The sequence below is a fragment of the Sturnira hondurensis genome, unplaced genomic scaffold, assembly GCF_014824575.4.
Source record: "Sturnira hondurensis isolate 20B ecotype Veracruz unplaced genomic scaffold, ASM1482457v3 Scaffold0024152, whole genome shotgun sequence".
Lineage (NCBI taxonomy): Eukaryota > Metazoa > Chordata > Mammalia > Chiroptera > Phyllostomidae > Sturnira > Sturnira hondurensis.
Window position 1 is genome coordinate 9466216 of NW_028096783.1, and position 17742 is coordinate 9483957.

The 17742-nt window shown below is 59.2% G+C and overlaps 1 protein-coding gene across 3 annotated transcripts; it reads right to left on the bottom strand.

The window, feature by feature from the left end:
• Positions 1-1183: 1183 nt before the first annotated feature.
• Positions 1184-16712, bottom strand: ROBO3 (roundabout guidance receptor 3). 3 transcript variants are annotated; one of them, XM_037038251.1, is made up of 28 exons: positions 16468-16712; positions 13243-13569; positions 12686-12843; positions 12149-12269; positions 11918-12056; positions 11500-11627; positions 11113-11237; positions 9776-9947; positions 9237-9442; positions 8950-9031; positions 8505-8670; positions 7938-8119; positions 7370-7491; positions 6957-7182; positions 6637-6758; positions 6226-6397; positions 5935-6120; positions 5121-5144; positions 4992-5034; positions 4670-4809; positions 4179-4373; positions 3917-4055; positions 3707-3778; positions 3037-3188; positions 2824-2934; positions 2435-2596; positions 1765-1955; positions 1184-1448 (listed from the first exon to the last, which is right to left on the bottom strand). In XM_037038251.1, the coding sequence occupies exons 1-28, from the start codon at positions 16625-16627 to the stop codon at positions 1437-1439; spliced, it is 4035 nt and encodes a 1344-aa protein (XP_036894146.1). In that variant the 5' UTR covers positions 16628-16712; the 3' UTR covers positions 1184-1436. The 3 variants fall into 3 exon arrangements, with proteins under 3 accessions (XP_036894146.1, XP_036894145.1, XP_036894147.1); XM_037038250.1 differs by having other exon boundaries at positions 3566-3778; XM_037038252.1 differs by lacking the exon at positions 4179-4373 and having other exon boundaries at positions 3566-3778.
• Between the last annotated feature and the right edge of the window lie 1030 nt (positions 16713-17742).

Consider the following 17742-nt stretch of genomic DNA (forward strand, 5'->3'; position numbering starts at 1 on the left):
CTTTCAACAGCCCCAGCCTCTCCCCAAAGACCAGTCCCGGATGGTTCCTGAAAAGAGGCAAAGGAGCTCATCCCACAAAAGGTGGGACCGCTGTCCCGGTTGGCCAGGGAGCACCCTTCCACCAAAACAAATGGTGGAGCAGGACTCCCAGGGCCTAAGCCATGGAAGGTCACTGGGGACAGGGAGCGGCACCTTCCTCACCCGACAGGAAAGGTCAAGGAGCGAATTCTCAAGTTGGGGGGATGTACTGAACACGGCCGGGCAACAGGAAGACACCTTCAGGGAGGGTCCATTGAAAGGGGATGATGACACCCCAAACCCCAGAAACTCTACTGGAGGCCATTCTGTTTTGGAGGCTGAGCCGGGCATGGGGGGGGGGGGCGGGGGCAGGGACCAGTGCTGCAGGTACACCTCCCTCTCTCACTGCTTTTCCTTGTAAGGATTTTGCTTTTCTTTTAGCTTCCTGGTAAAATTCCTTTGAAAAACATTCCAGCCCTGCTCACTATAGACGGAAAGAGGAAAGGGGATTTGTACGCACTTAGGCCAAAGTGGCTGGAAAAGTCAGAGCCTGGGCCCAGAGGGCAGGGCAATGCCCTGAGAGCCCAGGAAGGCTGCTGAGCCCAGGGCAGAACAGACAAGGAGGAAACAGGCCTCAGCCAACCAGTGAGTGGCACTGACTGATGGGATGACAGGGACTATGGCATTCATGGCCAAACCAATCACCACCTGGCCAAATTGGGCCAGGCGGTGACTGTGCACACACCCTCTGTCAGGAGGGGGCCAGGGGTTTGAAAAGCCTATTTTTCCTTCTTGGCCAGGTTTCTTCATCAGCTCCCCCTTTCTTTCAGTTGTAAAAATTATTACCAGGGCATGTTTCCTTGCACGAGAGAAGATACACACACACCCCCCGCCCCGAGGAGGCACGAAGGGAGAGCCTGGCTTAGTTCTCCAAGGGCAGGACAAGTTTCCTCTGGTTGGTCATTTGGCAAGTCCCTCTGATTGTAACTGAGGGGACAGTGACTTCGGCTCCTTTGGGAGGCAGGACGGGTCGGGTCTCAGCCCTGTTCTCAAGCAGAGTTTTGACAGAGAAGTTCAAAAGGAAGTGCACTGATCCACGCCCCCTGGCGGCTGCCTTCCCCCCCATCCTGCAAAAAGCAGACAAACAGCCAAGAACTCTGATCAGACTCTTTATTGTCTTTTTTGCAAATGGGTCTCAGGTCAGAAGAGGTGGCAATGAAGGAGCTGTCTCTCTGGCTCCTAGGCCAATTGTTCAGGGAGCCCTACTTCACTGCTGGGAGGGAAGAGACCGCTGCCTGCTCCTCTTCCCAGCCCCTCGTGTACCAAGGGAGGGGCTGCCATCCAGGCTCCTGGCCCAGGGACAAGCCAGCTGTTCCCCATGGAACTGCGGATATTCTCATGAAAGGTTATCTCAAGGGTTATCTTGGTTCCTAAAGAGAGAGAGAGAGAGAGAAAGGATGCTTTGCAAGGCCTGGCCCAGAGCAAACAGGCCACAAGAGGGGATGTGCCTCTTTTCTCATCAGTGGCACATGTGCCCCTGATCCACTTCTATGGGACCCCAGCCTCCTGTACAATGTGTCATCTTGCCTTGACCTTTGCCACCGTTCTCCAGGATTCCTCCTGCTCCTCACTCCTGGGCCCCCTCCTTTTCACATCCTGCAAGCCTCCTCATCCTCCTCTTCCAGTCATTCCTTGGTCCACCCTCCCTAGCCCTCTGCTCCCAGTTTCGTGAGCCCTAGCCCCCACCTCTCGGCATTTCCGTCCTGGCCTTTGGCTCTGGCTCCGGCTGCGGCTGCGGCTGCGGCTTCGTCCAGGGCCCCGGGAGCCCCGAGAGCTGCTGGAGCCTCTGGAAGAGTTGCTGCCAGCGGTGGAGCAGGTGCTGGCGGCCTGGCCCCGAGACAGGAAGCTCGGTCGGCTGTAAGGGGGCCAGGCCTCTTCTGCAGCACAAGAGACAAAGGCAGCTGGGCCTGGGCAGTGGCAGAATGCCACCACCCGGTCGCTGTGCCACCCCAACTGCCATCCCAGCTCTGGGAGAAGAGTTGAGGACGGGCAAAGGGCTCGGGTCATCCCAGGGGCTCAGAATCAGAGTGCCCAGCCCAAGGCCTTGATATAATGTGTGTTCAGAAACCTGCAGGGAACTCTGTCCTTGGGGAAGGAGGGACAGAATACCCATCCCTGCTCTTTCCTCACTGGGGCTTCAGTCCTTGGGAACCTCAGGGGATTTTGCTCAAGGGCAGCTGGAGAGACAAGTGTCTTTGCTGCTGATCAAATTCAGGGACCCAGCTGAAAGCGAGGGTTGCACTGGGTTGGAGCTAGTTTATCGATGGCACGGTCTGTACTGTCCTTTCAAGCCCCGGTCCTAAAGCCGGACTTCTCACATAGCAGTGGCCCTCCAGCCTGTCCTGGCCCTCCTTACCATCTGGGAGAGGGCCCCGATGGACCCCCAGGGCCCCCGCCTGCACCATTCTTCTCTCCCCACTGTGCTCCCGTTCCAAGGAAGACATGCTGCCTGCTGCCCTCAGCCCCAAGGCCCAGCTTGCCTCTTCCTCCGGTGGCGGCAAGGGTGGTGGGGGCAAGTCTGCGGAGAGGCCTGTTTCAGCAGAGCCTCCTGCTTCCCTGGTACCAGCCTTTCCCACCCCCATTCCAGGGCACCAGGAGGCTGTGACTGAACAGCCCAAGATTTGGGTTGGCCTGCTCCGCCCTCCCCCCCAACACACACACCACCCCCAGCCTCCAGGGCTCACCCTTGGTTTCCCTGTCTCCACTACTGACCGTCACCATCCCCCAGGCCCATGGCCCCCTCACCCCCAGGACTGTGCTCCCGCCTGTAGGGAACAGCCTTAGGCTTCTTCCGCATCTGGGCACGGGCCCCTTGGAGTGGAGGAGTGCTCTCCCCAGGCACCTGTCTGGTCCTCCCTGTGACATTAGGAGACCAGAGAGGAGCAACGTGAGAGATCTGGGGGGGGAACAAGCTCTGGGGTGGGGGTGGCAGGACGAGCTGAGGCGCTGCAGACTCACCTGGGGCACTGCTGGCTGCGCTGGGGACAGGGCTGGGGCTGAAGTGTTGGGAGGCTGTGGGGCCAGCCGCCAGGCCTACCGGCCTCGCTTCATGGCTATTCAGAGCGGGCTGGGACCCACTGAGAGGGGAACTTGGTTCAAGGGGCACCCTCCTGCAATGACATAAGGCCTTAGCATGTGTTCACTTGACAAACACTGCGTGTCTGCTACGTGCCAGGCACTGTGTCAGACACTCAGCCTAGTACCCAGGTGAACGACACAGAGCCAGCCCCACCCGGGCTCCTGGGCTCGCGGAGCACGAGGAGAGCCACGTCTTCGAAACACCCCAGGAGCTTGCAAAGTCCCTCCAATGGAGAAACCATCCGAAGGGGGTGAGAGACCTCGTTAGCCTCCAGGTTCCTCCCCGAACCACACTTCCACCCTCATACAGCCATGAGACCTCTGCAGCCCAGACCCCTCCACCCATCCGTCCACTGAACAGGTATGTACTGAGGGCCTAGAATGTGCAAGGGGCTCTAGGCCTCCCTACCTGGGCACCTGGTGGAGGTGGGGAATGTCAGTGAGGGGCTGGGGAGGGTCAGGAGGTGAGGGGGTCAGAGTGGCTGTGGACTGCTGTCCATAGGAAGGTGTGGGAGAAGGGGTCTCCCCTCGGGACACAGGGACCAAGCACCCTCCACTGGAGCTGGGCTCTGCCAGGTGGCTCCTCTCAGGCACTGGCGGGCACCACTCTTCTGGCTCTGAGCTGGGGGAAAGAGGCAGGAGGGTGGGGATGGCCTTCCTGTCACCACTTCCCTTCTCCGCTCAGCTCTCTGCCCCCACCCTGTAGGTGGCCCTGGGCTGGCTCCATGCGTAGGGCGTCTGTAGTAGGATGCATCCTTACCCGTCCTCACGCTCTTCCTCAGGTTCCTCGAGGCCGCTCAGCTCACAGGAAGGAGGAGGGGGTGGCAAGGCTTCTGGCCAGATGAGGGAAGGCATCTGCACGGGTTTCCCCAGAAGCTTCCCTTTGCCTCCCCTGGGTCCTGAGGAGAGGAGGACAGGGCACACCAAGATTTGGGCAGGAAGGAGGCCGAGGTGAGACTTGTCAGAAGTGCTGGGCTAGGTCCCAGAGGGGAAGCGTGGGGCACAAAGAACTGGACCTGTACCGCTGTCTCCCTGGCTCCATTCCGGGGGAGCATAGGGGCTCCAGGTTCCGGGGTCCCCTGAGGAGTTTGGGGGGAAGCCCCCATGGAAGGTCTGCAGCTCCTCCCCAGCAGGGTCAATGGTGCTATAGACAGGACCCTCTGGAGAGGCAGCAGCGCCCCGGGCCGTCTGAGCCAGGTAGAGGGAGATTCCAGCTTCTGAGGAGGAGAAAGAGGGAGGTGCAGGAGAGGAGGCAAGGGAAGACACGGAAAAACAGAGGACAACAGGAGAATGGGGGGCAAAAGGAAAGCCCACCAGGCCGCTTCTTTCCCTGCCCCAAACCTTACTTCCCAAGCCAGGGTGCAGGGTTCACTCCCCCAATTCACATCCTCCTGGGGGCTCACCAGCCTTGAAAAACAAGGGCTCCTCAGCTCCCTTCAGTGTACCCCAGTAGGTTGAGAGAAGAGAAGGGTGCTGGGCCAGGTGGGCCCTTGAGGGAATTAGAACTCCTCACCATTGTAATATCTGTCGTCTGGGTCGGGATTGCTGGGGCGGCAGCTTCCCCTGGGTTCCTGGGCTGAGGGGCTTTGAGATGGGTGGGGCCAGGAGTCTGCCAGCCAAGGGTAGGGAGCAGGGCCAAGGCCCACTGGTGGCCTGAGGGAGAGCATGCGAAGATTGGGGCAGAGAGTCTGGGAGGCCAGGGAAAGTGGGGGAGGACGGAGAGGGTCAAGGGCGGTAGGACAGCAGTAGTGATGGAGTCTGGGGCAGATGGGGCAGTGAGGCCTGGAGAGCAAGGTGGAAGGGACGATGCTTGGGAGATGACTTGAGAGAATCACCTGGAACCGGCTCCCGAGAGGCCCTCCGAGTGTGGGAAGGACACTGGGGAGGATGAGGGGAGACTGGGTCAGAGAAGAGCCTGTGCTAGGGTCTGAACCCCACGGGGCAGGCAGCCCATGGTGGCTTACCTGCAGGTGTGTAGGCAAAGGAGGCTACCGAAAAGGATCCCAGGGGAGAAAGAAGAGGGGGAATGGGAAAAGGGTCAGAGATATCCACACTCTCAGCCACTCCTTGGCCCCGATCCAATTCCACCACCCAGGCTGCACCCTGGACCAATTTCATCAGAATTCCTAGGAGTGAGAGGGACTTGGACATTGGTGTTTTCTTTGAAGCTCCCCAAGTGATTCCCATGTGTAGCCAAGATTGCGAACCACTGATCCAGAGGTTCTCAGATCTCTCCAGACTCGTCCTTTACTAAAAGGACGAGTACAACTGGCCTCCACCCTACAGCTGGCGGAGGGCTCCACCCAAACCCCCTCCCAGCAATTTACTGCCTGGGCTGCTGGCCACACCCCTCCTACCAGGTCCGCCCCCACGAGTGTGTTTCTTCTCCAGACTGGCCCCCATTTACGGACACTGACTGCCTAGGTAAGCAGTCTGGGGAGTGTGTGGGCATCTCATTTCTATGCTCATGGTGTCTCTGGTTGAGGTAAGATTGGGACTTAGGTAAGATAGTGTTTATTAGCTTCTAACTAGTGTTTTAAGCCCAGTGCCAGAATCTGGAGATCTTGGTTCTTCTGTCCATGGCTTTTCATTCACTGTGACTAATAAGCATCCTAATAAATCCTTGCCAGACTTTTAAAAAAAAAAGGCATCTTAAGGTCAAGTCTTACCCTACCCCCAGACTCAGGCCCCGCCCCCTCCACGCCCCGCCCCCTCCACGCCCACTCTTCCCTAGGAGTTCCGAAGGCTCCTCAATCTTGTGCCCCGCGCCGCTCTCACCTGTGTAGTGGCTGAGTTCCTTGCGCTGCCTGCGGCGCCGGCAGAGGGCGCCACCGAGCCCGAGGAGCAGCGCCCCACAGGCTGCACCACCGCCTGCCAGGAAGGCCGGCTGTCGCAGCACCCTGGCCAGCCGCTCCGCCAGCCCCTGGCCCACCTCGAGCGCGGGCTCCAGTTCCGGTGGGGTTGCTGTGGGGGTCAGAGCCATGAGCGGCCCGGAAACCCAGGAGCCATTCCGGGACCCCCTTCACTTTCCAGCCCCGGCCGCCCACCACCCCCCACCTCCAGACTCACGCAGCTGCACAGACACCGGGGCACTGGCCACACCCACGCCAGCGCTGGTGGCCGCTGCGACCTGGGTCCGGTAGGGGACACCTGGCAGCAGTCCCTGGAGCACCGCAGAGCGCGCCCAACCCGCCGCGGACCGATTGAGGTGGAAGCGGCTCTCATTCCCCAGGCACCAGATCTGGGAGAGCCGAGATCCAGGGTGAGAGTCAGAAACGGGATTCTGGCCTCACGTGGAAACTCGGCGCTCTGAACGGCACACCGGGGCTCAGCCAGGCATAACTCAGCCTAGATGGAACACTGAAACCTCTCTCCCCTCCCAAAGCCCCATCCCCAGCCACAAAGCCAGCACTAGATGCTCCTAATTGTAGCCCCGGGTCCTCCTCTCCCTCCTGCCCAGTCCGTTTGCACACCCTGTACCTGGTATTCCTTGATGACCCCATTTTGCTGGGAGGGGAGTGGAGGTTCCCAGGACACAGTGACACTGCTGTTGCCTTCACCCCCCAAGGCCACTGCCACTCCCTGGGGGGGACCACTGGGGGCTGGCCAGGGTGGAACTCGGTGAGCAGGACACAGTCATTGCAAGCTGCCCCTCAGGCCCCAAGCTCCCCCCTCCCAGCTCTAACACCTTAGGGAACGAAGGTACCCCCTTCCCACCCACCTGCCTGGCTCTGCCCCTGCAAACTCCCACTCCCACCTCCCTCCTGTACATCCAGCAGCTTGGTGCCCCACCCCCTTACCCTCTTCGGGAATGCTCCCAGTCACCAAGAGACTGTCAGCACCCAGCCCCTCCTGGCCTTGGGCTTGCACCTTGATCTGAATTCGGGTCCCTGGGGGGAGTCCTCTGAGCACAGTACTTTGCTGGCTTGGGGACTGTAGGTCCAGCACTGTCCAGCTCCCCCCATCAGGACCTGCCACCTTCCAAGACACCCGGAAACCTTGCACCAGCTGGACGGGGCCGTCTACCTGTAGGAAACAAGAGGAAGCACACCAGGAGAAGCTAGGGCCACACAAGTCCTCCCAGCCCAGCCCCTCCCCCATGTACCCAGCTTCCCCGGCCGCTCACTGCCCACTCTCCTGTACCCATTCTTGGAGGCCCCTACATCCCCCACCATTATCTGTGCCCTTCACCTCATCCCTGCGGCACACTCACAGTCCAGGACACCTGCAGGGTCTGGGGCCCAAGGACTACAGGCTCCTTCATTCGCACAGCCACTTCTGCCAGTCCTGGCTGGCCTCTCCACGTGTCCTCCACTGGCCTGGAAGGGTTGCTGTCTATTGACCAAAGAGCCCACTCAGCAGGGTCCCGCAGGCACAGGCAGTCAGGACTGACCGTGTGCTAAGTCCTGCCTTGGCCCCGCCCCACAGATTGCACTGCTTAGTGCTCCAGGGCACACCCCAGGGTCGAGAGGGGCTTGGGGGGGGGGGGAGTCCTGACTCTCTACATGCTCCATGGATGAGAGACTCAGAAGTGAGGAGTCACCGAGGTGGCTGAATCACACCCCGCCCCCCACCACTGCCTCTCTCTCTTCTTCCCCTCCTTTTTCTTCCCTGACCCCTCTCCCTCCCCTTCTCCTCTTCCCCTCCCCTTCCTTTGCCTCCTCCTCATTCTCCTCCTGTTCACTCAGTGAGAGGGAAGCATGACCTGCCAGCCACCAGTGTAGCCCTGGCACAGCAGGGAAGAGCTGCCACCGTGCCATGTGCAGTGTGACATGTCGTACCCACGAGCCAGGGACCCTGGGTGCGGATGGGCTCAGAGACGGGGCTGGGCTCACTGAGGCCCCAGGCTCCCACGGCGCGCACCAGGAACAAGTAGATGGTATTGGGCTGCAGACCGCTGACGGTGTGTGTCTCCAGCTGCACACCATCTGCCACCGTCCGCCATGTGTTGCCGGCTGCTGGGCTGCAATGGAAATGAAGTAACAAAGTTGTCTGAGCCCAGGGACCTGCAACCTGCTTATTCCCTCTCATTCTCTCTCTCTCTTTTTTTTTAGGGAGAGAAACACCAATGTGTAGTTGCCTCTCATATGCCCCCTACTGGGGACCTGGCCCACAACCCAGGCATGTGGGTTGACTGGGAATCAAACCAGCAACCCTTTGGCTTGCAGGCTGGTGCTCAATCCACTGAGCCACACCAGCCGGGGCTCACCCACTCTCTATGACCCCCCCCCTACACCTCCTCACCCTTGGAGAGGGAACTGGCAAGCCCTTCCCCACAACAGCAAAGACCTTAAGGACACCGGGTTCCCTCCTTTTAACTTTCCAGGCTTGCACTCAAAACTTTGTACCTGAAGGCCTCTATCACATAAGAGGTAACTGTGGCCCCGGCCTGTGTGTTGGGCTTCCAGGTCAGGGTAATGCTGTTCTTGGTGACCTCGGTGACCACTGGCTGAGAGGGAGGCCCTGGAGGGGTACTGGGTTCTGTAGGAGGGTCTGGTAAATCTCCCCCATCTTCTGCAGTAAGGAGATAATGCTTAAGTAGAAGAATGGGGAAAGAATGTAACCCACCTTCTCCCCAGAGGAGCCGTGAACACTAACACAGAGGAGCTGTGACAGTGATGGTGTAGAAAGGGACACAGTGCACGTGCTACTCACATCCGCCTCCCTCCTCCCACTACCATGGCCATGGCATTGGGAAGATAAAGCCAGCCCTGGGGTTCGGCTAGTACTGACTGCCTTGAAGGACGTTTGGAGAAAAGTGCTAGCAAAGAAGGGGACGGAGGAGAAACTCACCCCGCCTCCTAAGCCAAGCACTCCAGGTCGCCTCCCCTGTGGAACTCTGGGCCACACAGCTGTAGAAGCCCATGTGCGCCTCCTGTCGGGGAGGGGAGAGGACCGGCAAACTGGGCATGGAACAAGGGAGGGTGTGAGGGTGGAGGCGGGTATTCAGAAGGACGAGGAGGAGGCTGCACACTTTAGGCGGTCCAAGGGAGCAGAGGGTTAAAATGGAGTTCAAGTCCCAACAGGTATTCCCTGGAGTTGGGCATTCTCAGCTCCTTGGGCCCCAGGGTGAGACCTACCTGCACGCTGGTGATATACAGGGTACCATTGGCCATCAGGTTGAGCTGGGGGTCATACCCCGGCAGCCACTGCCCATCCTTCTTCCACTGGACACTAGGTTGAGGGTTCCCGGTCACTCTGCATGGCAGCCACACAGAGGAGCCAAGTGCCAGTGTCTGATTTGCTGGTCCCCGGAGAATGATGGGAGGCAGCCTTTCCATCGAGGCTGAGAGAGGAAGAACTTGGGTGTCTCCGAGAAGGATCCTTGGTTCAGGCACCCAGTGCCTTGTCCCCGTTCTTGGCTCCTTCATGTCTCTTCCTCCCCCACATCTCTCCCTCCCCCAGAGATGTGGCCTCCATAACCAGCTGTAGCCTCTGCCCGGAACCAGCCATTGATTAGTGACTGCCATGCCTAACTTCCAAATTTCAAGGACCTGTCTTTGAAGAGCACGCCCCACCCCTTACAGACATATTGTGGAGAATCCAAGAAAAACAGATCTCTTTAAGCCACCGTTTCCTTCCAGGCCACAGGTCCTGTCTTATCACCATACGCACATACCTCCTTTCACCTTCAGCAGGGCCTTGGCCAGGATGCTGCCAGCCACACTGACAGCCTGGCACACATAGTAGCCAGCATCCGCACTCTGCACTGCGGTGATGTTCAGCTGGCCTCTGGGAGAGACTGAGAAGCGCCCTGTGGGCTGAAGGGACTGACTGGGGAAAAGCAGGACCTGGGGACAGAGCAGGGAACCAAGGTAGGGAAAGAGCAGACGGTTGGCAGAGGGCTCCCCATTCCCATCAATGCCCGAAGCCAGAGCCTCCCTAAGGGTCCAATTCCTGCTCTGTCCCCAGGCAAGTCCATGATCTTGCACAAACTAGTTAAACCTGTTCACAAAAATGAGCGGTTTTATTAGATGATCCTGGGATGTACTTCCCAACTCTGTACAAGCTGTTTAAACTTCCTGAGGCCCAATTCTCCCAAATATGACTCTTAGATAGTCATGAAGACTAAATGAAGTAATCATGCGAAACTCTTTTACTACACTGTGTGATAAATGTTCAATACTTTCCCCTTCTTTCTGGCTCTAACATCTTACATTAGATACATACTTGGAACGTAGTGAGGTAGGTTTGGGTCTCAGGGTAAATGGCACCATGCTGAGCCCCTGGGTGACACCCATTCCCACCCTCTACTACCATCAGCGGTTTTATTCATTTCAGAATCTAACGAAAATGCAACAGACTTGGATGCTAGAGACGTTGGGAAAATTTCGGCAGCGGATTTGGAATGAGGTCATAGGTGGCCTGGTTTCCCAGGGGGGTGGGGTTAATGCAACTCATTTTATTATACTGATCTTGTTTTTTAGTAGCAAGATTCCACCCTTCCCTTACAGGAACTCACTTAGGTTGTTACTTCAGTTAATGTTCAATCCAGCTGTGTGTTCTGGGATTTGTTTGCTAACGTTGAAGAGAGTGACTACGGGCGCCCCCTGGTGGAGGCCTGTAACAACTAGAAGAGGAAGCCGAGTTCTGCCCTGAGCGACTTTGGCGCTGTGCCACTTGCTCTCCAGAGCAGTGTATGAAAGCCCAGGCACCGGGGGTCTGGGGAAGGGGCATCTAATTGGATTTGCTGCATCCATGGGACAGACTTGACCCACAGAGAAAGATTCCAAGGAATTACTATACAAGACTGTTCCCTACCACCTAAATACAGTGTCATTTATTTTAAAAGCATTGTATACACCCCAGGTCTTTTTATAATTATAATCTTATTTAATCCTCCTAAATAATCTGCAAGTGTTCCTGGGAGGACCGAAGGTAAAGCAGGATCCCGAGAGAAGTTTGCAGAATGGAGAAGAGCGGAGGCTAAGACCCAGAGGAGAAGCTGGCACCTACTTGGCTTCCCTCCTTCTGCCAGAAAATGGCAGGCGGGGGGTTTCCTTTGGTCTCGCACTGGAAAGTCACGCTCTCTCCAGTGGTTGCCAGCTGGTCCTGGGGCTGGATCACCAGCTGAGGTGGCACTGGCAAGGAGAGAGAGAAACGGAACAGGGAGTCAGGGCTGCTAAGAAGGAGGCTGAGGGAAGAGGAGAGAGAGGCCCAAGCTTGGCTTAAGTAGGAGCAGATATTCATCCACCTCTTACTCAAGCCTGTTTAGCTGTCTCCTCTTTCTCCTCCAAGACTCAGGTGACCCCACAGGTCTGGCTCGTCCTTTCTCCTTCGTTCTCTACTGCAGCCCACCCGCCACCTTCCCTGGCTCCACCCCTGCCAGGGGCGGGGCCTCACCGTGAACACTGAGGGAGCCAGATGCTTCCACTCGGCCCACGCTGTTCTCTGCCACACAGGTGTAGGTCCCCTCATCTTCAGCACTCACACGGCCAATCCAAAGGCTGTGGTCACTCCGGATCTCGTACCTGCTCCACTCCCCGCCCCCAGGCTGAGTTGGCCATGGCTACAGACCCCTTCTGTCTCCCCCAGGACGGACGCCAGGGCAGGGTACCGAGGCCCGCTGGCCTCTACAGGGACAGGAGCTCCACGAATGGAGGTGGGGACTGTGGAGGAGGGGACTGGGGAGGGCGGGGCCAGAGGCTCTGCACACAGACTTCTCTGTGTGAGGAGGTATCTGCCTTCCAGTTTTCGAGGGCAGGGCACACTCTTGAGCCAGGTTGGGTCTCCTCCTAGGTGGGAGGAAGGGGATGCTCACCTGCCCGTGGGCAGTTCTCCGTCGTTCTTGCGCCAATGCAGGCGAGGCGGGGGATCCCCCTGCACCTCGCATGGGAAATCCACAGGGGCATTAGCCAGGACCACCTGATTCACCGGTCTCCGCAGAAACGAGGGGCGCTCTGTGCAGTGGGAGTGAGCGAACAGCTGCGGGTCTGCACCGCTGCTACCCCGCAGGCTCCGCTCCTGGAACTCCAGAACTGCACGCGCCTACCCAGAACCACGAGTTCGGCGGCCGCGCTCTCCCGCTCCCCAGCCATGTTGGAGGCCACACACACGTACATCCCCGCGTCACTCTTGTGTGTGTGCGACATCATCAGCTTCCCTCCACGGATCTGTGGAGTCACAACAGTAACTTTAGTCCTTCATAGCCATCAAAACACATTTATGTATTTGATTTTTACAACAAACTCAGGAAGAAACTAGGGAAGGAATCCCATTTTAGATAAGGAACCGTTGTTTTGCCCAAGGTGGGGATCCTGTCTGTCTTTTCCCCCAGGGGTCCCGAGGGCATCACGCTCCCTGCCGTCTAGTACCAAATTCATCTCACCCGTCCTCGTGTATCCTTCACTCAGCAGCTCGCCCTCAGCCTCTACTCAGCTCATCCCTGATCTCAGATCTGCCTTATCGCTCCAAGCACAGTTCCCTGCCTTCCAAGACCCTCAGGTTCTCGCCTTTCTCCAGGAGACGCCTGTCGGAACCTTGGTGTGGGACCCCGCCCCTCCGTACTGCCGCCGGGCAAGGCCCTCACCGTGATCCTGCCCTCGTCCTCCTTGACTGGGACGTTGCCCTTCTTCCAAGACACCGCTGGCTCCGGGTGGCCGCGCGGGGGCACGCATTCCATCACAGCTGGCTCCCCTACGGCCACCACCAGGTTCCCAGGAGACTGCCGGAAGTCATCGCGGAGGACTTGGGGGGGGGGGGGGGGGGGAAGGAAACAGGGATGAGCGAAAGCAGGCTTACAGTTGTTCATATAGAAAAAGACATGTAGGTTATTATTACAATAGTTTCATTGACTCAAAAGAAGGCACAGTGCAGCTGTAAACCTACTTTTGCCCACCCCTATTACGGTCCCCACGCCCCCACCACGCCGTCACAGGTGCGAAAATACCAGGCCCAGCGTGGGCATTAGAAACCAAAGTTAGGGCCCCAAAGGAAAAGGCCCAGCGTGGGCATTAGAAACCAAAGTTAGGGCCCCAAAGGAAAACTTTGAATCGGCGGAGGCCGGACCAGTTCTGGACCGGATTGCCCCGCGCCCTCCCGCGGGCCCCCAGGCTCCAGAGCAACCAGCTGAGCACAGGCCTTCACCTGCCACTTCCAGCGAGGCATTCCTGCTGGCCGCCGCCCCCAGGTAGTTGCGCGCCACACAAGTGTAGACGCCCTCGTCCGGCCGTGCGCGGCGCCCGTGCACGATGCGCGGGAAGAAGAGGGCACCGCTGGGCAGCAGCAGGCGGTGCGCGCGCGGGTCCTCGCGCGCGGTGGCCACGCGCGCCCCATTTTTGTACCACTCGATGTTGGGCCGGGGCCGGCCCTCGGCACGGCAGGGCAGGGTGGCCGGTTCGCCTCGGGACACCAGCAGATCTGGCGGCTGCTCCACGATGCGCGGCATCGCGTCCTCCGGCCCGACCCTTGTCCCTGGGGGGATGGGAGGAACACTGAGCTTCAGACCGGGAAGTTGGGGAAAGATGGAGGTTCCGGAGAAAAAAGGACCCTGTCTGCCCCCCGTCTCTCTCTCTGTAGAGGCCGGTATCTTCTTCTAAGAAGACGCCCCACGTTCTTGGGCTCGGAAGGAGGCGCCAAAAACGGGCAGATAAGTCAAGGAGTCAAGGCACCTGTGTCCCCACCAGCCAGGTCTAGTGGGGAGTGAAGGGCCGCCCGCGCTTCTGGCTGCTTGGTTTCATCCCCCAGCCGCGCTGGCTCACAGGTGTCCTTGCTCCGCGACTTGGACGCCAAGGCCAGCACTGGGTTCTCCTCCTCCGCCTGGGCAGCGATACGGAGAATGTGGCCAGGCCTGCGGTCCCTCAGGACAGGGAAGGCGTGAGCGATGGGCTGGGCCTCGGAGCCTGGGAGCCCGCACAGAGCCCTTCTGTTGACACCCCAGACAACCATGTCTCGGGGTCCTGTGAAGTCTCAGGAATTGAACCAATGCAAATAATAGTGGAAATGTGAGTAACTCTTTTCTGGGGGGCACAGGTTTCAGCAGGTTGTTCTCCAGGTGGGTGTAGCCAAGAGAGGCTAAGAACCATTGGTAAAGGAATTCCTCCCCTTCCCCGGTTCTCTCTGATCCGTTCGCCGCCTGTTCTGCCCCGGCGCCTCACTGGTGTACGACTTGCTCGCTTATCTTCGGCAGTGGTTTCCGACCCAGGAGCCCGGAGCCGTTCCCGCTCGCGCACCCCAGCTTCATCGAAAGTGGCTTTGCGACCCCTGGCGGCCAGTAGGCGCCGCTGCGTCTCGCGCAATCTCTATCCTTTACTAACCCGGGTCTAGGAGACTTCCCCACCTCCCCACCCCGACTCCGCCTCTCCCACTCCGCTCCAGAATCCGCGGGGACCTCTGCTTGCAGCCTCGGTGTGGGACTGGGTTTTTTACTTCCAGCCCTCACTCTTAGGAGTTCCGATAGAGAGGAAGCTGGGTGGGTTGCCTAGTGGCCGCTCTTCTGGGGAGAGTGTGTTTAACGGGTCAGGGACGAGAAGATCGGTTTCCCTCTTCCAATCTTAGGGAAGAGGGCAATTTTCTGGACTTCCCTTCTGGATGGAAACTTCCGATTCTCACCCAATTCCCCTCCTTCCCATCGCAGGCCCAGTTCAGGTAAAGCCCATGGTGAGCGGCACTGAAATGATGAAGAATTCGGGGGTTGGCTGGAACCCACTAGCGCGGGAATCTCAAACTTCCACCCTGACTGCTGTAAGACCGTGGGCAAATTATTAAATTTCTCTGAGTCTCGGCTTCTTTATCTGGAATGAGGACGTCGCGATGGGGTTGTCCTAAGATCATACTGCGTGCAAAGCCCTTGGGAGAAGCTCCATAAATGTGGCAGTTCTAAGATTACTTAAGGGTTCTTCACTTGACTTTACCTTGGTTCCTACAGTCTCTGCCTGAATCAGATTGCGCCACGCCCCAATCTTCCCCTTTGCCCTTAGCCATCGCACGGGATGGGAAGAGGCGGGTCTGTTTTGCCAAGATTTGTGCTGCTTTGGTGACCATCGGGGTATTGTCATCCTCCCTGAATTTGTTTCTCCCGTCAGTTCCTTCCCCACAGACCTCACCGCGACAGCGCAGACCGAAAACACTGCCAGAGCGCTAGGGGGCACGGGCGTGTGTGAGGCGTCTTCGAGCGGGGCTCCCGGCTTAACCTCCTGGGAATCTGGGAGGTCAGGAGACCATAATCCCAGCTCCTTCCCCGTCTTCCTCCCCGCTCCCTCCTACGTAGTCCACCTTGACGGTCGGCCCTTTCCCCTAATTCCTGTAGACACAGCTGCAAGCGCCCTTTCTCTGGAATTTCATCCCTGTCATTCTAGGTCTCAGGAGAGGCTTCGACAGAAGCTAATGAATAGCTAACGGTCATGCTAATGGGGCTCTGGGGCTTCCCCCCAGCACCTGGAGTTCACACACACACACACACACACACAGAGAGAGAGAGAGAGAGAGAGAGAGAGCGCTCAGGTCTCCTTTCTCCCTACCCTGGGGTCTCCAGCACAGCAGTCACCCCGAATTCGAGCTGGAGGAAGCCGATTGGTCCCGGCTGGGAAAGAACCAGGGAGAACCAGGGCCAGGGTGCAAGGAAGGCGGGAGTTCCCGACGCGGCCGCCAGAGGGCGAGCTCTGGCCTCTCCCGGGTTCCCGCGGCGCGGGAGGAGCGCGCGGTCTCAGCCATTTATTAATCAGGGTAATTAGCTCTGACGACCCGGCCGCCGGCGCTGCCCGCCCGCCACAGTTCTGCCGGGTGGGCCGGCTGCGAGCTCATCTCCAAAGGGCAAACTCGTTAAGTTTCCTGAAATGCTCGCCGCCTGCGTCGAGCTCTTAGCCAACCCATCCAACATTTGGGCTCGCTCACTCTCGTCCTAAGTGAATTCTTGGCAAACTTCGGTTCCCGGAGGAAAACCGGCTGCCTGGGTGGGTCCCCAAGTGGCTCGGCTCGGCCCAGGCCCGCCGGCGACCGCGGCCCTCCGCTGCCCTCCCTGCAAGGGGTGCCGGCAGCCTCTAGCTCGATCTTGCCCACCCCCAGCCGCAGCCCTCCTCGCTGGGACGTCCTGCGTTTGGCTGGAGAGCTGGGGAGCTGGGGAGGGGAGCTGGGGAGCTGGGGAGGGATGGACTCGGCCGCCATCTGCTCCCAGACCCTCGCTCTCCGCGGACACCCCCACCCCCCACTCAGGTGCTCAAAGCCCCCGACCACCCCTTGGTGCCCACCGCCCGGGGAGGCTCTGGAGGGCGCCCCTCAGTCCACACGTGGGGCTGGAGCTCTTGGCCCCCTCTCCACACCGCCCTCGCACTCACCCCGTTCGGGACCTGACATCCCCGCGGGGCAGGGGCTTACCATTGAGAGAAGGCTCTCCGGGGGGCAGCAGGCTGTGGTTGAGCGCCGCCCCCGAGGAGTTGAAGCCGAAGAGCAGGTCGCTGGAGTTGGACATGTCCGTGGCCAGGGAGTCCGCGAACAAGTTCATCTGCAGCAGCGTTTTGAGCAGGTAGCGCAGCATCGCACGACCCGGCCGGGACCGGGGCTGGGGGCTCGGGGCCCGGCCCCTGGGTCTGAGACCCGCGGGCCGGGAGCCGCAAGCCCCTCCGCAGCCTCTGCGCTCCGCCCCAGCCACGGTGCCGCTGTCCCGCCGGCCGGCGCCCGGGTGACGCGCGTGCCTTCGCGTGCCTCCTCCTTCCCTCGTCCTTCTCTCCACCGCTCGTCCCCCGGGAGCTGGGTGGCGGAAAGCAGGTGCCACGCCGATCACAGCGTAATTAAGGGATTAATCCGACACTCTCCACCTCCCACCCTCCCCGACGGCCACTGGCTGGGCCGGAGACCAGAGCAGTTTAGCTCGAGCTAGAGTCCCCGCCCCGAGTCCGGAGCCGGGTTCTGGACCGCGCGGGAGCTGCCCTCCCTTCTTAAAGAAGTCGAGCTGAGAAAGGCGGCTCTGTCGGGCTCCGTCCTGCCTGACTTTAGAACAGAAATCCTTCCTCCCTGTTCCTGGCCCTTGGGGGACCAGAGGCAAAGCTCGGGGTTGCTCCTCGAACTCTAGAAACCCTGGCTTCCATTCCCCCCCCCCCAGGTCCCGAGTTTTATTCGAGGAAACGCGGGAAATGGGTGGTTTGGGGCAGCGGTTGGGGGTGGGTGGAGAACAATTCCACCTGCGTCCGCCCCTTCGCCTGCAGCACCCGGTTTGCAACAGAGAGGCCAGGAGATGAGCTGGGGCGTTCCTGGAGAGACACAGAACAGGAATAAAACTGCAGGGAGAAGCCCAGGGGCAAGTAGGCAGGTCCCAACGATTTGCCTACTTTTGCATCCCTCTCCTACGACATGTTTTATTAAATTGTTTCACCTTTTAGGGGGAGACTGAAGGGCAGACAGGGAATGCGGGACGAAGGCGAAGAGCAATATTGTTTCTCTAAAGGCAAGTGCAAGAGAAGAGATGGGGTCGATGCAAAACTTGTGCAAATCTGTTCAAACCTGATAGCGTCGTTCTCCGGAGTGGGGAGGGGAAACATGACCCCTCACCCAGTCCCAGACTGCTTCCCACTTTCCTGGAGTTTTTTACACCCCAGTGTCTCCCAGTGCCTCCCTCCCCCAACACACACACCTTCCTGGGCTGGGACGACCTTG